We start from the raw sequence: 20922 nt of genomic DNA on the forward strand, positions 1-20922 counted from the left end.
GTTATTTGACTTGCACTGTGGCCTTCAGAAATAAATTTCAAAAAGGATTACTTAAAAATCTCCTTCAAAATATCCCCCAAAATTGTTTAGGAACTTGTCAACCAAACTATTAAAAGATGATTTCTAAATAGGCTTTATTAGAATTTATCCAAAGAACTTTCAAAAAGAGATGAATTCCATTAACTTGCTCTAGCAGAATACTCCTGAGATACACAGAAGTTATCCAGGAAAATGCAAATAAATTGGGTATTGTAAATGGAGACACTTAGAAATGTAGCTAATTTTCTTTCTTACCCACTGAAGCAAAGACAAGCTCTGAAAAGGACCAGGTACCGGGGTCCCTCCCCACAGCCCTGGGCAGATGGACCACTACCACTCGGCTTCACGCTGGCTCATTTACTTAGTGTTTTGCAATCCTTAATGTGCACAGCTGGCAGCTGAATGCAGGTTTGATACTAACAGTTTAGACATCTTTAGATGTAGCAGATGGAAAATTTTACACAAATAAAGTAGGAGAAAGTGTGCAATTAGGTTTTTATCTGCAGTTACATGATGCATCCTCTGTTTTAGTTTAGAACATCACCTTAGTGGGTGGTCATGATCTTTCTCTGTATCCAGGCCCTACCTTCTTGACACCACATTGGATGTTGGCTACATGCCCAAGTACCAAACTTTTGTTTTTGTTGAGTGTGAATGAAATAGGGAATGCAACAATCAGCAAAGCAAAAGACATACCATCAGTGAGACTGTAGCCGTCCAGTACATTATGGTTACATTCCTTGCTAGTTAAGTCACTATGGTAAAATCCTTGGCAGGATTTTTTTCAATAGTTTATTCATGATATTCATTATTATGAGTTGTAAAGAGTATGAGAATTTCATTTTTAAAATGTCTTATGGAATGTATCACTTTCTTAGATCTTGTAGACATGCTGTGGAAACCATAACATAAAATATGAGTTACTTACAATAACTAATTTTAATCCCATCTGCTAAGTATGACAACATTAGCATTTCCACTTAATTAAAAACACCCTTAAAGCAGCAATGTTTTAATCACTCCATTTTATTTACTCTCCTCCGGTGTCACTTATAATTGTAACTTTTTATTTTTTAATAATGAGGGATTTTTTTTCTCCTTGCATCACACAAAAAAGTGCTGTCGATAATTAGCAATCTTCTGTTATTAGTAGACTCAGGTGTCACAACTGTGTCTCATCCTCATTACAGTAAAAAATTTCACCTATCAGATTCATTATTGCTAGATAATGCGACTGAGAGCCTTTGCAGGCCCTCCAGAAAAGTAATTCAGCCAAGCAAAATTATCAGCTAATTATATTTAGAATCAAAAGCCCAACAACTATTTGCAGATAAATTGTATGAATTGAAGTGAATAGATCTGAATATTAAGATTCATAGATTTAGCAGATGATTTGTTAATTGGAATAAAAAGGTCATTTACTAGTCATTTTAACAATAGATCAATTGGAACCCTATTTATTATTTAACTGGTAGTGCATAAGAATTGAAATGATGAGTAATTGTATTATTGTCATGAGATGATAATTTTCTTCAAAGTAACAAAATATATGAGAAACTTACGAGTGGAATTTATAAATTTGTTTTAAAATATTGTGTCCTGATAATATATACATATATATGTACACAGATTTATATATATATATATGTATATATATAAATATTCCTGATCCAAATAATACATACAATAAAGTTTCATATTTTAACAAGTTAAAAACATTACCAACAGAGATGGTAGGGATTTTTTTCTTGATGAATTAGAAATATAACCATGAATGAGATAATTTACAAATGAAGGTCAAAATCCAAAATTTGTGAATTGCCTCTTAAACCAAATAATGCTGTTCCTTTCTTACGGCACAGTATTTTATTAGCAGAGGTTTTTTGGAAATTGCATGGTGCATACTCATACAATGACTCAAAATGTAGCTTGGCCTGCAATTTTCTTTTGGGGAACAGAGTACGCTAATACAAATCCATTGTGAAAAAGCAGATAACATGTGTGCACTTTCTGAAATGATTTTGACTTCATTCTTTCGATTTTATGTAGTTCTAAGACAATGTTCATATGTATTTGCTCTTTGGTTGGCACAGCATTTTAAAACATGAATATCTTCAGAAAAAGTGCATGTTTTCTTTTGGTTTATAAAGATTTCAGTGGTTTAAATGCTCAAAACTTTCTTTAGTGTTTTATAATAGAGCAACAGTGTAGTTTATCACCGTGCTAACTATAGGAATTCCTATGTGTACACTATGCATATGGAAAAAAAATAGACATTAGTTTGGATTCTGAAATTAATCATTGGCAACTAGAACCTATGCCTTTCCACTCCGTTATCTTATATCTTCTATCTTTGAATTCAGTATTTTTCCAGAATTCACATAAATACTTTTCATTTAAACTAATTTCAGTTAGCATAATAAAATACGGAAAACATCACCCACTTAAAACAACTTAAATTTCATGTACTTTGTCACTGTAAATAAACAAGGTAAACATTGACATGACTTCAAATTATTCTTGGGTTGAAAAAAAAAATCTGCAGTTCAAAATAAATTCCGCCTTTGGTCAACATTTTGGATGCAATTCAAAGTTTCTCATAAAATAAACATATTTTAAAGAGTGTTTTGAATTTCACTGCATAATTTCTAGACAACAGAAATGACAGTGGTATCTCAAAGTTTATTACATGTCAGATCAATAGCCTTTATGTGGGCCTGACACAACCATGGTGGGGTGTAGTGCCTTCCTTTACTTAACCCTTACTACTGTGACAGGAGGGAAAAGTTCCCCAAGCAGTCCATGGGGAAATTTTCTCACAAAGTGAAACTTTTCATGTTTGCTTAATAATAAAAGTGTTCTCTTCTGATAAAGGGGAAAGTGAGCTGAATTTTTCATCAAGAAAGCAAAATATTCATTAATGTCATCTTCATGAGAGGTTTTCAGCCAAAGAGAGAAAAGTTTTACATTCTGCATAATAACAAATTGTTCTGAAGAATAAGCTTAAAATGAAAATGCCCCATCACAACAGATTGTAAATTTTTTTCTGCTGCTTTTAAAAATGTCTCGATCATTTCTACGGCTTCATGCTGAAGTTAAGTATTTGCTATGTTATTTAAACATTTTTGAAAAATGAGCATTCTGAGGCTTTGCAGCATTATTAAGAAAAGCTGTCCATGCTTTACCATGTTGTTACATGTGTTTATCTGCTGATTATAAAATGTGTTAAACAGTATTTTAAAAACAACCAAAAGAATGCAGAGCTGCGCTTTGATTAATTCAGTGAACAAAGCATATGCTCTTGGTTCTGTTCTATGAAATTCATATATGATCAATAAAATCTTTCAAAAGAGCAACTCTGGCTTTTAGAATTGTACTGCCGACCATGTTATTTTGTCCCACTTAACTCTGGGCTCGTACTATTAGGCAAACAAAACCACTTTCTGGCTATGATGATAATTTTTTTAACATTTTCATCCTCTTCCTAAATTTTCTTTAGGTTGGAAGCTGTGTATTGTGGCTGTTACCCAGTTTGTCCCAAAGATTTGGTTTATCCCGAAATATTTCCAGGTAGTTGCATTAATGTGCTTTTGTCTTTGTTGAGATTAAATACATGATTCCTGCTAAATTAGAAAGTTTGAAAATAAACTTAGGCAGGAGCAATTGTTTATTTGGCAAGTCAACATGTTAGTGTTAAGGAAAATTTTATGTGTTTTAATACATTAGAGTAAGCTTATATTTACCATCTGTTCTTTTAAGATAACAAAAAAGCAAGTTTTCAAATAGCATTCTTCATTGTTAGCATACACATCCCATAATGATGGATTTTTATAAGCAGGTCAGTGTTGCTGCAATTGCTTACAGATTTTTTTTAATGATATACACAGAGAAAAACCAAGGACTGAAAGTCACACCAAATTATTTAAACAATTGACTAGTTAATAATATGCAACTGTTGTACAGGGTACATACGGCTATAATACTAGGTCTTTGAAAAAAAATTCTCATCACTAAATATATCACATATGCATTGTGTTACATTAGAATAATGTATTTTAATCACCCAAAGGAGATGTCTAAACAGCACAACTACACAGTCTTATTTAGCATTAAACATCCTTGTGAGCTGAGGTAACCTTATAAAATCATGCTTAAATAATGTAAAACATGAGGCGGCACAGAGCAATATGCATTTTTAATTAGTAAAGTGACTAATATCGAGTGTGTGCTTTGAGGTTTTTGTTTCATTAAAAATGTATCTGTTTTTCCTGCAGCTGAATATCTGTATTCTACACCTGAACAGCTTTCCAAAAGGCTCCAGAATTTCTGCAGGAGACCAGATATTGTCAGAAAACATCTCTATAAGGTAGTTACTCAGAAGAGATTTACATGGTATAAATGCTATATTGAAGTACAAAGAAAAATCTTTAGGAAAAAAACATTTAATTAACATACTAATGTTTAAAGGAAACATGCTAGGGAGGGATATTAGTTGTTACACTAACAAGGATTAATTAAACTGGATGCCAGTTATATTAACCTAGGTCTTATGAAATACGTGCACTTAATGCATGGTACATGCTTTTTTAAATTTATTGTTTTCTAAGATTACTGTCCTTTACATGTAGCCCCATGAGGCTTATAAAATGAACCTGGATTAATGTTTAAAAGGAAGTAAAGGAAAGATTCTACAATTATACTAATGAGCATAAGCCTTTCTTCCCATCATAATGAAATCTTCAGCCCTCAAAAATTCAGGTGAATGATGTTAGTGAAGTTCAGTGTGCATTTCTGAACTACTTTAAAGATGACTTTCAAAAGCCGAATATGTCTCTTGTCCAGTTTAATCAGATAACGGAAAAATCTTCGGTTTGTTTAGAATTAAGACTGCCGGTTTCATCCGAATGGCAAAGGCAAAGGCAAGTAGTATAAATAGCATCATCATTCACTGCTTCATTCATTATCTTATTCCTTCATTTGAATCAAGAATTTTACATTGTTGAAATAACAGCACAAAAAAGCCCTACTAAAAGTCCAAGTAATTGAACTAGGATAAATCTGCTTTATGAGTTTCGAAGGTGGCTCTAGGCCATGAGTAATATACCTTTTTATATTCTTTGAATGTAGCATCTTCATTTTACATAAATTCAGTATAGTTTACAATCTAGCACTTTTATAATCCAGCATATTTTAATTTTCCCATGTTAATGTACAACCTTCTACATGAAATACAGTTCTCTGCCTTTTTTCTCTTCTTTCCCTTTTCAAGTCCTAAAATACATATTTACGTAGTGATACATCAAAACATGACTTTGTTTCTGCAGGAAACAGTTAAACTTCAAGAAAAAGGGAGAGAACCAAAAATGCAATTTAACACCCAATTTCAAGCTCATTATCTTTCATTGTCTATTAACTTGGCAATGGTTCAGAAGGTAGCTCATAATAGTTTAAAATGCTGACTGAACAGTTCCAGGCTGCAGTATTACTCCTTGAGTCAATACCACTGTGTTGTGTACATGGGAAGCGTCACAGAGAAACTGTCCCCCAAGATTGACCTTCAGGTTTCCTAATCTTAAAAGTTCAGTAGCAGTGTTGATTGTATAAAATATTAAATTGCCCCCCACGTGATAATCTGTCAAAATATGCAGATTATGAAAATTGAGGAAATAGAATATTAGTACAAGTGGATCCATTTTCTGCATGTGACACTAAGCTACTTTCCATAATTTCATAGTCACATTATCGTCTTTTCCCATTCAGGTGAATTTTTGGTGAAATATATTTGCAGCTCTTAATGTTATACCCCTGGTATTCTGCATCTGCAAATTTTTAACCATTTCAAAAGTTACTGCAACAAGTTGTCTCCAGTAAGAAAAGAAAGCAGATCTCTAGTTGAAATATTTAATGGAGCTACTGCCATAACATAGTTATAATTATCTATTTTACAAACAATTCCTGGAAAAATTCTGAAAGAATGTCAGCTTAGTGGTATGCTGTTAATATACCAAATTGTTCCTTGTACATCTTAAAAGACACCCTCTGTCTTAAATGTTATTTCATTGAACCATTGCATGTTAATATTTATAAATATTTTTATTTGAGTATCATAACAGGTTCCATCTCAAAGTTATATAAATTAATAATTCATGTATAAGCATTTATAAAAGTTTACATGTATAATTCATTTTAAGTATTTTCTATCATTGAGTTTTTTCTTATAAACTGTAATATGCTTTCACATACATCCTCATTTGCACATCTCAGTGATATTACAATTAAAAATTAAACTCAAAAATTAATAAATTTCCAAAAATTGGAAGTAATGAAAAATATATATGACTCAAATTATTAGGAAAACCTGACAGAGTATAAGGCATTGAGTTACAATTGTGGGCAGGACCACAGATTTAGTTTGTTGTAATAGGTTTTATAGTCAAAACAAATAAAGAATGCCTTCTAAACCTTTATAATTGAAATATAATAAGTGGTGATATTTTTTCACCTTATATTTTAAAAACAAACATTTCCAGGTAAAATTTGTTTTCAGTGAATACCAGAGAATTAGTTCCTCCAAGGCAGCATTTTTTAATCTACTTTTCTCATGCAATGGAAGAGAATCTTTCATATTTACTGTGAAGAGAATGTTGGGGTTTATTTTTAGACTTATTCTATTGGACAGTACTGGTTTGCTTTTATAAAACATATGCTTCTAAGATCTACAAGGATAGAATGTCACTGAATTCCTTAATTTGTTCCTTTTACATTTTTACACCTTACTCTTTTTTTGTTAGAAGTTTACATTTTAAGATCATTTCAATTTCTTATCATATAGAGTTCACTTTAGGATAGAATTTTTCATATGGATTCACACTTAGAAATTTAATGACTAGAATAAGGCTACTAACACTTGGCTTACTTCTCACATGAGACATTATACTTTCAATATGAGTGAGAGTTTGGGGGCTATAACTTGAAGCAGGATTTGAAACAGCATGTTAGGAACTCAAAAGCAGAAAACAGAATTTACTTTTTCTCTTAAAGTGGCTTCTGCTACAGCACACCATGTCTGTGGCTTCTCACCTGAAACGGTTTTAGGTCTGAAAGGTTTATGTTCCTCACATGCGTGAACATACACGCTCTCTCTTTGTCTCTTTCACAGATTTTTCGTAGCATCTTCAGGGAAATCCACTGCATGCAAAAATTAAATGTGTGTTAGTAATTTTAAAAATAGAAGATGATTTTGTTAATTTTTTAAAAAATCTAAAATGACTTCTTTAAGAGTTCACAGCCACAGTTGAGTAATTGGCTGTGATTTCTTGCACTGTCAGGACACATCTTCTTGTAAGTAAGCAGATGGCTTGACCACATAGTTGGGACACAGAAAAAATCTGTGTGACTGCATCCACAATAGTGAGCTCTTTGGTGACTCCTGAACATAATTGGAATACAGGTTTCTAGAAGTAACCATAAAATAATCAGCCAAGTATTGACATCTTACACCAGCAATAATTTTCCCTTTCCAGCTCAAGCAAATCTAGTTCATGAAATGAAAATTTTGATCTCACTTTTACTGTGTGAATTTACTTACCAAAAGTTTCCAACAACTATTTGATATTAGTACTCCATGCTTTTAGAGGGCCTTTCTTCATTACATTTGAAAATCCTTTAGGAAAAAAAAATGTATGGGTAGTCCCTTGTTAATAGTGTTGAAAACAGGACAAGAATATAAACGGGGCAGTTGTATAAGGTTGACACTGCCTGGACTAACAGAAAAGATCCTTCCCATCCTTTTTCTCATTTACTTTCATTTACACATGGAGCCACAGTCTATGTGAAAGACGAGATGGTATTCTTTCTCTTGGCTTTCAATGTGACTTGGAGCTTCTTAAGGTTTTTTCAGATGATAGCTGCTGACTCTTATTTTGTACTTTGCAAATTCCTCAACATTCAAGGCACTTCATAACCTGCTGTTATTTGGAGGAGAAAAGAATTTTTAGATTTCTGTCTAAAACTAATTCCAAACAATGATTAAGCTTACAATTCCAACTCAATGCCCAGAAAAGCCATTTGTGGTTGTTTTAATTATGTTAGGCTATATCTGCTGGAACCACAGCCAACCCACTTGAAGTTTCCTTCAAGAGTCTGGTCAAATTATAGCCCCCTTTTAAATTCATCTTATACTCTCCTTAGATGCGAAGAAGGTGTTGCTCATTGGTGTTAACTCCCCTCCCAAGTCCTTACTTTTTCCTTAAAAATGAAAACTTAAATCCTTATAACCATTTTAAAAAGTCTAAAATCTCTCAACTGCACCAGCACAATTACAATCAAATTCTCAATGTTAATCAATCTCTCTCTCTCTCTCTCTGTTTCCACTCTTCCCTCTCTTCTGCTTCTCTTCTTTTCTCCCTTCCTTCCTCACTTCCTCCCATAATTTGGTTTGCTTTTCCCTTAATTTGTCTAAATAAAATAAAAGCAAAAATTCCTTTAGCACAATAGATATGCTTTGGCTGATTAAGATCTGTTGGAGGATTTGGCTTCTCATCTTTCTCCGCTACTCATTTGCAGCCTGGCTGTAGGTGATTTTCTTAGGCTCTCTGTGATTCATCCTTAAACCTGGAAGAATTTTTTTCTTTAATCTTCATAGCATTTCCATCCTGAGGTCCTGCTATAATGTAATAATGAATATGAACCCATTTGTAAACATGAAGTGCTTTATGAATTCCACATAGTAGTAATGGCATTTATCTTGTGTCTTCCCCACTTAATAGTAAAATTCACATTAGCAAAACATGTATGAAGAGTGTTGCATATCTTGTGTTTATAAAAGTTAAAAGTTGGATGATAAACTTCTAATAGCTGTCAGCTGTAACATAAACCAGGAAGTCTGTGTGGGGCAGAATGTACCCATTTGCAAAAAAAAAAAAAAAGAACAAACCAGTAGCTTTCTCCCATGGTTAGAAATAGAGTGACACTTTAAACCAATCAGAAACTGGGATTTCCCGAAGTGCTGAAACTCGAGAACCATTTACTTGGTGGCTTTTTGTAATATAATTGACGCAAGTGATGCAGATTTGCAATATGAATTTTCAACATTCTTTGGTCTTTCAGTGCTTAATGTTTCTTTCTCATCTCTCCCTCCCCCTTGTTGCAGGGTGAAATGGCTCCATTTTCCTGGGCAGCCCTGCATGGTAAATTCAGGTCTCTGCTTACAACAGAACCTAGGGAAGATTTGTGACAGATGGGGCTAAGTCACAAACTTGCAGCCTAAGGCAGAATCTGAAGAACTTTCCAGAGTGTGCCCATATTTACCTGATCAGAGAGAAAAGAAAATCTGCAGAGGAAGCTGAGCCTGGCTGCTTGTCATAGCTGACACGGAGCCATCTGCCACAAACCTGTGGCAGCTTCAGATCTCCAATCCCTGCCACCACCCCAACCCAAATTAAATACAGATTCCTAGAGACGCTATGATGGTTACACATGTCCTCGGCATCACATGTAGGAGACTGTTCAAAAAAAAATATGTGGCCTGTTGTATAACCGCACTCATGTATCCCATATGTGGTGCCACATTGAATTTCCGGTTGAATCCGTTTTTATCCTTTGTACTGGATGACATGGTGCCTGAATTCTTTCTTTTCGCCGACACGATGGCAGCCAAACTGCAGCTTCAAACACTCACACTTGGCTGGGTTTCTACCTAGGTTGCCAGGTTATCATCGGAGCCCTCTTGTGTCCTCAGAGGGCCACCGGGCCTGGAAGGAGGATCAGAATGCTGCCGGACTAATTGGGCAGCCATCTCGGAATGGTTTGTGGGCAAAGGGCTGCTTTAGCACTTTTCTTTTAGCAAATTAATGACTCTCCGGCACAGGGGTTTTTAAGCGAAGGTATTAATAAGGGGTCTGGCAGGTATTCCCATGATTCACAGAGTTACATTTGCATTTAATTAATCTCAAAGAAAGTTGCAAGATAAACAGCTGTAATTCGGACAAACATGGCAAATACAGTAAGAGGGGCCATCCCGCCCATAAAATGAACACTGAGGTAATTGTTTTAATTTTTTTTGAGGCATTAAAAGTAGAGAATTCAAAATACTTCTCACAAAACTAGTAATTTTGATTAAAAAAAAATTCTCAAAAGTGTTTGTATCCAGCTTGAAATATGATCTTTTCCAGATAAATCACTTAAATTCCAATAGTCAAGCTGCTATTTTTGTTGATTTAAAGATGTTTTGAATGGGTATATGGCAAAATAAATTTTTAATAAACTGTCCACTGCAGTGTTTAATTAGCATATTCAGTTAGGTAGAAGTGTGTACATCTATCTGTATGTTTCTCGCTGAGGGTTTTCTTTGTGTCAGAGACAACGAATACAATTGTTTCCTTTCCGGATGAACAAGGATCTGTTTTGCAAATGTTTGTAAGATATTATGACATTTCCAAGATTTTCTTTGCATTCTGGAAAGCAGGAGGTAAACATTTGTAGTCATTAAGGTAAAGTCTGTTGATAAACCGTCTTCTGTTTACTGACAGGTAAATTGTAACTTTCTTAGCTTTTGAAATGAATAACTTCTATACACTGCAGAGTGAGGAGCAGTAGGGAAAGGTGGCTAGCCAAGGCCCAAGCCTGGCTCTCTGGCTTCTACAAGGATTGAGTGATCTAGCAGACATCCCCACGTTGAGTGAACAATGTCTCAGATATCCAGTAGGGCCCATTTCACAGGTAGCAAAATCGAAAGCAGGCACAAGGTCAAGGTTAGAGAGCCATGCACAGCCCTAGGGATAGGGGCAGTCTTGCAGATCACAAGAGGCAGTTCAGAGTCCATGAGGCCTGGGACTCTGAAGATAGAAAGTGTAAGAAGTGGAAACAACAAGCTCTACCTTGGAACAGAAACTCCTCTCCCCAGCCAGCCTGAGATCCGTCACATAGGATGGGCCACCACAGCACTGGCTTCGGCTCAAGCCTCTGAACAAACTTCTCCCTCACCCATAGAACAAAGGGCTCGGGAACGCTTATGGAAGCGCCTGCCAGTCAACTGAAGCCTGAGGAACTTGGCTTCTAGCAGAGGTGCTCCTTTTGAGAGCAAAACCAAAGATATGACTGTAAACAAGAAGTTCTCAGGCACTTCTTCTGGGGCAGGGTTACACTTCATGCCCTCTGCTGAGGTGGGTCAGACTAGTCAATTTGCTTCAGTCACCGAGGTACAATGTCACGGATGATGTCTTCTCAAGATAATATTACAATCTGACAGCAGAGATTCCTTTCCAAGGTTTTCTGTCCTGAAAACAGTGGGCTCACGTTTCATAGTGCATAGCATCTTTTTTTTTTTTTTTTTTGTACAGGCAGACTTAGTGAGAGAGAGAGAGAGACAGAGAGAAAGGTCTTCCTTCTGTTGGTTCACCCCCAAATGGCCGCTACGGCCAGCGCTGCGCCAGTCCGAAGCCAGGAGCCAGGTGCTTCCTCCTGGTCTCCCATGCGGGTGCAGGGGCCCAAGCACTTGAGCCATCCTTCACTGCCTTCCCGGGCCACAGCAGAGAGCTGGACTGGAAGAGGAGCAACCAGGACAGAATCCAGCGCCCCAACTGGGACTAGAACCCAGGATACTGGCACCGCAGGCAGAGGATTAGCCAAGTGAGCCGCGGCACTGGCCAATAGTGCATAGCATCTTACATGCACAACAACTATCCATGTATGCTTCCTTGCTAATTCATGGAGAAAATACATGAGATACTTTTCAGACCATAAATCTAAATATTTAAATATTTTATGATTGGGGAAAAATGTGATATTGAAAGTTATCCATGTATGGGTGTGTGTGTGTTTTTTTTTTTTTTAAGATTTATCTATTTGCAAGTCAGAATCACAGAAATAAAGAGGAAGAGACAGAGAGAGAGAGAGAGACCTTCCAGCTGCTGGTTCACTCCCCAAATGGCCACAACAGCCAGTGCTGAGGCAGGTCGAAGTCAGGAGCTTTATCCTAGTCTCCCACATGGGTACAGGGGCCCAAGCACTAGGACTATCCTCCACAGCTTTCCCAGGAAAATTAGCAGGGATCTGGCTGGGAAGTGGAGCAGCTGGGACCAGAACCAGCACCCATATGGGATGCTGGCCTCCCTGGCAACAGCTTCACCCACTACAACATAAAGCAGCCCCATATGGGTGTTTTTCTATGCCCAAATCCAGTTTTTCGTCTTTAGCTATGGCCAGCATTCCTTCCAATATTAAAAAAAGTTATGAGTTTTGAAAATGATGCTGCCATATTTGGTATCAGTGCATAAATGCAATAAAAAATTGTAGAAGTATAAAAGATGTAGCTGGGACAGGCATTTAGCCTCGTGATTGAGTTGCCCATGAAGCTGCCCATGTTCCATATAGAAGTACATAGGGTTGATTCCCAGCTTCAGCTCCTAAGTCTAGATTCCTGCTAAAGCAAATCCTGGAAGACAGTGGTGATGGCTCAAGTAATTGCTCCCTGCCACCCACATGGCAAACCAGGGTTAAGTTCCCTGTTCCTGGTTTTAGCCTAACCGGTCGCTGGCATAGTAGCCATTTGGGGAATGAACCAGCAGATGGGAGCTGCCTTTCTGTCTGTCTCTCTTTCTCTGTTTCTGTTTTTGTCTCTCCTGCCCCATCTCTGCCTTTCTACCTCTGAAATTAAAAAAAAAAAAAATTTAAACATGTCTGTGGTGGAGCTGGCATTGTGGCGTAGCAGGCTGGGTCAATGGCACCAGCATCCCATATGGACACTGGTTCCATTCTCAGCTGTTCCACTTCTAATCCATACTCAGGATAATGCACCTGAGAGGGCAACAGAGGATGACCCGAGAAAGTGGGCCCCTGCACTCATGTGGAGGACCCTGGTGAAGCTCCTAGCTTCATCCTGACCTGGCCTCGGCCTTTGCAGCCATTTGGGGAGTGAACCAGAAAATGGAGGATCTCTCTCTCTCTCTCTCTCTCTCTCTCTCTCTTTTTCTCTCTCTCTGGCTCTCCTTCTCTCTTTGTAACTCTGCCTTTCAAAATAATAAATAATATTTTTTAAAAAAGATGTATGTCTGTGCTTACATATATGTGTGTACTCCTCAACACCTATGACATGGTGAAGTGAGTAGAGTGTCATTAAGCTAATTGATATTTGCTGTCATCACCAGATAATTGGGAATACAAATTGGGGGAAATTCAACTTATTAATTACCATTTTCCTTAGTTTCATTCTGGGGAATCAACTCCAGAAATCAAGCATTGCTGTTTATTGTTCTAAGTATGTTTGTTAAAATTGTTCATCTTTCCTCTTTTAACTCTCCCTTACATTCATTTTATTCTTTTCAAATAAATCATGAAGCCAATTGAATTTTAAATATCTCTAAAGTTCTGCCCACATCAAGGTATTGATACAATGTCTAGGATAAGTGCTCTGAACTTCATTAATCCGTGTTTCTGGCTAGGTGTTTCTATACTAAATGCCACGTGTTGATTAGGAATAATAGGTCAAAAGATTGTCAAAATGTTCCTGGCTTAATAGGCATCCTTCAAATGCAGTTAGATTTACATGGACTTCTCTTCTCAATTCTTTAGTCATAACACGTAAGATGGCAGCAGAATCCACAGCTCAGTGGAAACCCTTATCCATGGAGGGCTGCACAGATTCATTTCAACACCTTGAAATGCATCTGGAACCAAAGATTTCATTTTATGTTGAAGGTGTTAATTATATTTGATATTTTTAAAAGTAAAATCTGTTTTTGAGAAAGCATCTGCTACCCAGAAGCATTATGAGCCACAAAAGAATTTCATGTGAGGCTCAAGATACTTTCTGTGGGTGATAGAATCAGTTTTCAAATGGAGTCCATGCTGTCTTTTAATGCTGACTTGTTCTGATTCTTACTTTTCTATTGCCTATTGGCAAGTATCGCCCTAACCGCCTTTCTGTTTCAGTGGAAAATTGGGAGTATTTAATATCAGATCTTATATTTAGCAATGAAAAGAGTATATTATAAATCACCAGCTTAGACATGTTTCATTTTGTAATTTGCATGGGAAGGGTGCCACTTGGCCCAGCAGTTAAGCTTTGGTTAAGATGCCTACATCCCATATTGCAGTGTCTGGGTTCAAGTCCTACCTCAGCTCCTGACTCCAGCTTCCTACTAATTCGCACCCTGGTAAACAGTGATGGCTCAAGTAATTTGGTTCCTGCCACCCAGGTGGGAGACCTGGATTGAGTTCCCAGATCCTGGCTTTGGCCTCAGCCTAGCCCAGCCCAGCTGTAGTGAGCAGTTGGGGAGTGAATCAGCAGATGGGACTGCTCGTTCTCATGCTACCCCTCTCCCCTCCCCCTACCTCTGAAACAATTTTTTTTCTATTTTTTAATCATAAAAAAGGTAATTGAATTGTAGGACAACTAAGGCTTCTATAATATACCCTCCCTTCCAAGCAATGCATTAAAATTTAACAGAAACATTTAAAACATGCAAGCAATTTTCAGTACTGCTCAAAAGTGGGTGCATGTGTAAGTGAAGTGTGACAAAAATCACCGGAATAAACATCAAATTTATAGTAACAGGTCCAGGGGGTGACGGTGGAAAGAATGGGAAGAGGCACTTTGGCCATGCAATTAAACTGGACTATGATACATAAAGGCGTGTAACTGCTTCTGACTTTATGATGTTTCACATGTCTTAAATGTTGTTATTGGATATACCTTCTCATAGGAGCTGTAAGTACTTCAGGAAACATGCAGTTAGCTTTGCTACCATGCCATTCTTAACATTTCTTTGACTTCTAAAACTATTGACAGACTTGGAAACCATTTCTCTCAGATAGTGACTGAAACTGCTCTCACAGCCAAATGTGCACGAGCTGCCTTTTACTTACCAGGAGGCACAGGTCTCACCTCAACCCTGACACAAATCATGCCATGGAGATGCTCAGACTGGACCATCCATGAGTTCCTTTTCCTTGGTGCTGGTGATCATCATTTCTGACTAATGCCTGTAACATTACAAATAAAAGGTGGAAATTGAGAACTCCCTTGTTAAGGTTAATGAGGAAGACGAAAATGTCAGAGCTGTGTGGAAAAGCACAGTAGCTGTGGGTGCAGCCAAGTGCCTGACCTGCTGTTCTTACTGTCCTCACCTGTCCCCTTCCCTCTTCAAGACAGGTGTGACTTTTGGTCTCTGTCCTTTCATTGCTATCTGTCCCGTGAGAAGGGAGTTGTCCCTAGTATCTTGATGGATATCTTGTCAATACATGTGAGGTGCACGTGGCTTTGGGGACCAAGATCCCCAGCTCACTACGCAGCTGTTTTCGTAAGTTAGCTTTGGAGCTCACTGTCTTCAGGGCCCTCCTACTGTCTGTCATTCCCTGAGAGATTCCTTACTGTCCCCCAAGGCTCCGTGGCAACGTGCATCAACCCTGAGAAGCTCCTAATTGTTTTCAGAACCTGTTGTAAGGAATCGATGCCTGAAAGATTATCTAAAATTTACATTACTCTGCTTTAAGTGATTGTACTTAAATAGAAGACTTCAGGTGGAGTGCTGTCAGATGGGACTCCTAAGAGGAACGTGTCATTGCATAAGTTCCCCTAGCAATGTGATGTGCTTTACATTTGAAAATTTCATATTTCCAACATCATTTCATTTTTCATGAGTTGGCATATGTTATGGGGTAAAAAATACTTTTTAGAAGCCTTTCCCTATATGGGATGTAATCATTGTTACCAACGTGCCTTTCAGGAAGCACCAAGTTGAGTGTGCATGACCCAGTTCCCTTCCATTGCTTCGCCACGCTAGAGAGCGAAAGCTAGCAGGGGGATTGCTTTGTGGCCAGCATTGTTGATGTTAAAAGTGACATGAGAGACCATTTACTCCGTCGATATTTTAACAGTGCTTATCACTGCTGTTATTCCATCTAGGGAAGCATCAGTCTCTACATCCCTCCCACCACAGGCCCCTGCACTCCCTGTGGTCTCCATTCTGCTGCAGTCAAACATTTAGGTGACATCCCTGGCCCTCCAGTTAAGCCTTGAATTTTGTAGCGTCTCTGCTTTAGATGTACGGAAATGGAGTGTCCAAGGAAAAGTTACTTTCATGGGTCTCATGGCGATAGAGGCAGGTTTAGAACTCAGATTTTCTAGGGGTCTTTTCATAGGCTGTAGTCAATTTCATTGGTCAAGACTAGCCCTTAAAAAGGAAACATCGTCCTCTCCATCTTTTTTCCTCTCTTCCATCCTTCTGCCTCCCACTATCAGAAGAAACACAGATAAATAAAATGCTAATACCTTACTGTAGATCTATTTCATGTTACACCTGGCTGTAATTGTGTTCTAGATGATCAAAAAAGAGGAATGCAAAAGAATTAATTTCTCATGCTAAAATTTCTGGCCCTAAGACACCTGTGAAATGTCCCAACAACTGACTCTTCTCTGCTGCCTTTCAGATCATACAAAGGTGAAGCTGCTCCTACTTGTGGGTATGAGGCAGCCTCCTCAGCCTCACCCAGGGCAAAGGGCCCAAAGCAGAGGGAGCACAGGGAACATGTGGCGGCGGCAGCACCTTTAATTGTGCAGCTTCTTCTCGTCCCAAATAAGATAAACCAGAAATTACATCCTGAAACTTATTTCCCCAGAAAGAAAAGGAAGGGGAGGGAGAACTTTAAAAGGAGATGCTTCTAATATGGTATTAGACTGTAATTCATAGGGAAATTTATGCCTGAGATATGAATTTCTGAAAATAGAGGGTTTTTTAAAAGGGAAACACTGACACATCCTTAATTATAGAGTAATAAATACCAATGGTATATTATCTTCCGATATTTCCTTACACAGATACCAAAGCATGCAGCTGTTTTTGAAAACTGATAATCAAGTACAATATAAGTCTATTACATCTTGCACTTACAACACACCCTCCAACTAAGCAGCATCATGGAGCACTTATAGTGAGAAGCAGGGCTGCTTGGAGTTAGAAACTTAACTGAACAAATTAGCTTAGAATCGTAACTTAAGAATCGTAGTCAAACCAAAATGCCTGTCCTTGCCAGGAAAGGCATTCCAAAGGCACCGAGCCTGCCAAGTACAAAGCCTTTGCTTCAGGATGATGGAGGCAGTTCTGGAAAGCCAGCATAACTTAATGATCAATCAGGAAAATGTACAGCAGGATCTACACAACTGCAGGATGCATAAAACTGGTACAAAGCATTAATAGTGGAATGAGAGGTAGAATGGGGTTTTACCAGAAAATGTGTAGCTCTGAGGAAGCTCCCTGTATTGCTTTCAATCCAGGCAGCAGAAACGCAAAGAGAGAAACATGGTCAAAGAAAAGTATGTGGACAAATGTGGGGGGTAGAAAAGGAAATGAAGGTTAAACAAGGCCAATATGATTCAGAATAAAAGGGAGGGCGGGAAGTTTAAGGAGCCAGCTGCAATTACTAACTGTTACATTAAGAAGGGCTGAAATGGAGTGCAGGAGGGCTGGGCATTTTACGCAGTGGATTAATGTCCTCTTCCTTGGGTGTCTGAAGTTGTGGATTTTAATTTATTTGGTGCAGGGATTGTGAAATGTTTAATGGATGGGGGGGCTAAATAGGGGCAATTATAAACAGAGTAGAAAAGAGGAACATATGAAACATTGTATAGCGTTCATTAGAATCAATAGGGTTTGCAGCTATGGACAAAGGTCACTAGTCAAAAAAAAATTAAGTCCATGATAATAGAATTTAGAGGAGGTATATCCAAAAATCAATCAAAAAGACCAAAAAACAAAACAAAATACATAGATGTGTGAGGCCAAGGATTTTGAATGTCTTAGGACCTAGTTTTATGGCCATTCTCCTTTCTCCACCCATTTAAAAAATAAATCATAACTCTGGCATTTAGAAACCTAGTCATTCTGAACATCATTTATTAATATAAACTTAATTCTGTGCTGTCCTTTGGTGGGTGGTAAGAACATGAACTAACAACAACTGGCCTAAAACAACAACAGGGCAGTCCACTCAAGCACAGGAAAGCTATGAGAAAAGAAAAACTTCCTAATTTGCTCTTTCACCTTATTTATTTTACTGAAGGATGAAGCCAAAGTGGAGAGGGTGTGGTTACATCACAGAAGGACCAAATGCCTTCAAGGAGATTTTTTTAAGCTTCCCTAAATTTGTATCAGGAGGACGATGGGAATTGAAACCTTGTGTGATTTACATCATTTTGTTAATCTGCTGATTTTCTTCCCGGGAAGGTGGGAGAGAAGGAAAGCTCTCTGCTTTCTACAATTGCAGACACTAGGGCAGAAACTTAATCGAGTTCTTATTCCCTGAGTGTACCTTGGTTGTCATCTGGCTGGCAGCCAGTCCACAGATGTATTGGTTCAGGCATTTGCCTGGCCAATATTGTTAGGAATCATTTAAATTGGAAATATGCATCAGAAGGTATTTAAGAATTACTGATATGCAGCTATTAATCTTGAATGCAAATAGTATTATTTGGGGTGTGGACAAATCACTTAACTGGAACCACATGAAAAAGCACTTTGAAAAAAAAAAAACATTTTTGCAGGCTGTTGGGGAAATGGCATTGGTGAACAGAAATACAATTGCCAAGTGGAAAAACCTACTCTTCAAAGACGCAGCCTGCTGCAGCAACTAGGCAGCGTGGCCTTGCTGCCTTCAACCTGCCGCACCACTGTACCAGCTGAAAGCAAACCCGTTGCTAACAAAGAGACCAACGGGTCTATTTCTAAAGCTGATCCAGCTCCAAGAGGGAGAGCACGCAGATGGGTGCCGTGGGGTGGCTGAGGGTGATCCTCAAAGGTCACCAGCTGTGTAACTTCAGTGTGAGAGGAGAAGGTGCAGCCCTCGAGGTGTGTAATGGTCACAAGTGGCTTCGGAGGCCCAGCAGTTCTCCATTCAGGACATCACGGGGAGGGGGGTTGAGCCATATCTGAAATCTCAGGGACAGGGTGGAGACTGTTTTGTGATCATGATTAATTAAAAAGGAGGAATCAAAGCAGACAGCTCTCCTGTTTCCAGTTGAGCTGCAGAGCCACGGAGAGGAACGTGTGTGCTCTCTGGTGCTTGCAGCTATGTTCCCTGGCTTTCAATCGCCTTGGCTTTTCCCCTGTATTTCTAATGCTGTGATATCGGGCCAATAAAATGGAATCTACAAAATTGCAAAAGTGTGTGTGTGTGTGTGTGTGTTTCACTGAAGATAATGAATTGCAACACTTTAAGCACCAAATTTTTAAAACTTAAAAATGTATGAGTAATGAAGTTTTTAAAGAAGCAAACTGTGCTGGAGAGGAGTATTTATAGCCCCTTTTTTCTAAGAGGTTCCCCAGACCTCTGAGTGCATCAGCAAACTGTCCTCCTACACCGTGGAGCGTGCAGCTGCGATCTGGCCTGGGGCACCACCTACCCAGAGTCACTACCTAATGCATTTTACATTTGCACACATTATTGGGGGGCTGGGGGAGGCCTTTTTCCCCCTTAGCACTCAGTGTTTCCTTTTGTCGCGGCTGACACATGGAAAATGTGGTGTACGATTTTGTTTGCCTTTAATCTGTAATTAAAGATTCCTTGTCTGGGGCTTGCTACCACTTTTCTCCTTCCTTCCCTGCCTCTCGGGGAATTCGCCCTTCTCGGGTCCGGCCCTGTGCGCTGCAGGCTAGGGGCTCCGGGGCTCCTGGCCCGGCCGCTGGCAGTAGGCAAGCGGTGGGAACAGAGAGCGCGCGCGCCCGGACACCGCGGTCACCGCTGTCCCGCGTCCCAGTCCAGTGCACATCTGCGCCGGGGCAGCTGCCGCCACGTCGCCCGGAGCGGCCAGGGCCGCCCCCGCGGGCACCCGGGCGTCGGGGGCCACCGCGGCAGCTCAGTGCGCGTCCGCTGCTGGCGCGCCCTGGCGACCCGCGAGCCCGAGCGCCAGGCTTCCTTGGAGCCCGCTCTGGACACCGGGTTCAGTCCGATCCAAACCGAATGAACGGAGGTCGGAGGGACCTCTCTTGCCTTTGCGGTCCAGAAGTTGTAAGCAACCCCTGTCGGCGACGATGGTCGCTGCGAGAAAGCCAGGAGCCCGGGAAGCCCGGGAGCGCGAGGAATTCGTCCAAGGGCGCGGGCACAGCGAGCCCCCGAGGCGGCGGCGGCGGCAGCGGGGGCCGCGCTCACACCCGCGCGGATTCCCCCGCACACCCGCACTGGCGCGAGCACAAGGGCGCTCACTGGCACGCACGCACATTGGCAACGCACCCCGGCACGCGCGCCCCCAGGAGCAGGCTGACACCCGCACCCAGGGCGGCGGGCCGCTTCTGCCCTTGGCCATTTGTGCGGGGGCTGGCGTTTGCCCCATCGGGCAGGAAGTGCAGCCCTGGCTGGGCAAAACCCTTTCCTCCACGCCTGAACATTTTAAGGAACTCAGTTCCTGGAGTGGGCTAGGTTCAGTCCTCAGGGAGTGAACAGGACCGTGAAGGTGAACTCAGCAAAACCAGAAATACTGATTCCTATTTCTTCCTTCACCCCCCCCCCCCATGCCCACCCTCTCCCTTGTTTTATTATTTGACTGAAGGAAACCCGAGATGGACGTGGAAATGGGCACGGAGACTCAACAGGCAGACATTCTGGCTGTGCGTTTTGAAATCTCCTCTCTGACTCTGGTGTTTTTCAGACGTGGGTTTAAATCCCACCGCACCCCGACCGCCGTCTTTTCCACCTCACACCTGTACTTTGAGTAACGTTTGTTTCTCTGCCTCACCACCCACTGGTATTTAGGAAGAGTAAGGTATTTGGAGCAGGAGAACACGGAGAAGCTACACATTCACTTATCACTCATTTGCTCTAAATGTTTTTGTTTGTTTTTTAAAGAACTTGGGAATGTGTTAAATATTTTAAAGCTTCTAGGTTTTAAAAGGG

The 20922-nt window shown here is 39.7% G+C and overlaps 1 protein-coding gene across 29 annotated transcripts in view; it reads left to right on the forward strand.

Moving 5' to 3' along the window:
• The window catches only part of QTMAN (queuosine-tRNA mannosyltransferase), a 430462-nt gene extending 420154 nt beyond the window's left edge, over positions 1-10308 (forward strand). For all 29 annotated transcript variants that reach the window (XM_089329217.1, XM_089329216.1, XM_051848726.3 and 26 more), the window contains 3 exons: positions 3539-3609; positions 4314-4405; positions 9191-10308. In XM_089329217.1, the coding sequence (XP_089185343.1) occupies positions 3539-3609; positions 4314-4405; positions 9191-9287 (260 nt within the window). In that variant the 3' untranslated portion in view covers positions 9288-10308. The remainder of the gene's footprint in view (positions 1-3538; positions 3610-4313; positions 4406-9190) is intronic.
• The last annotated feature ends 10614 nt before the right edge of the window (positions 10309-20922 follow it).

The sequence above is a fragment of the Oryctolagus cuniculus genome, chromosome 3 (assembly GCF_051225735.1).
Source record: "Oryctolagus cuniculus isolate XC-2025 breed Fujian yellow rabbit chromosome 3, ASM5122573v1, whole genome shotgun sequence".
Lineage (NCBI taxonomy): Eukaryota > Metazoa > Chordata > Mammalia > Lagomorpha > Leporidae > Oryctolagus > Oryctolagus cuniculus.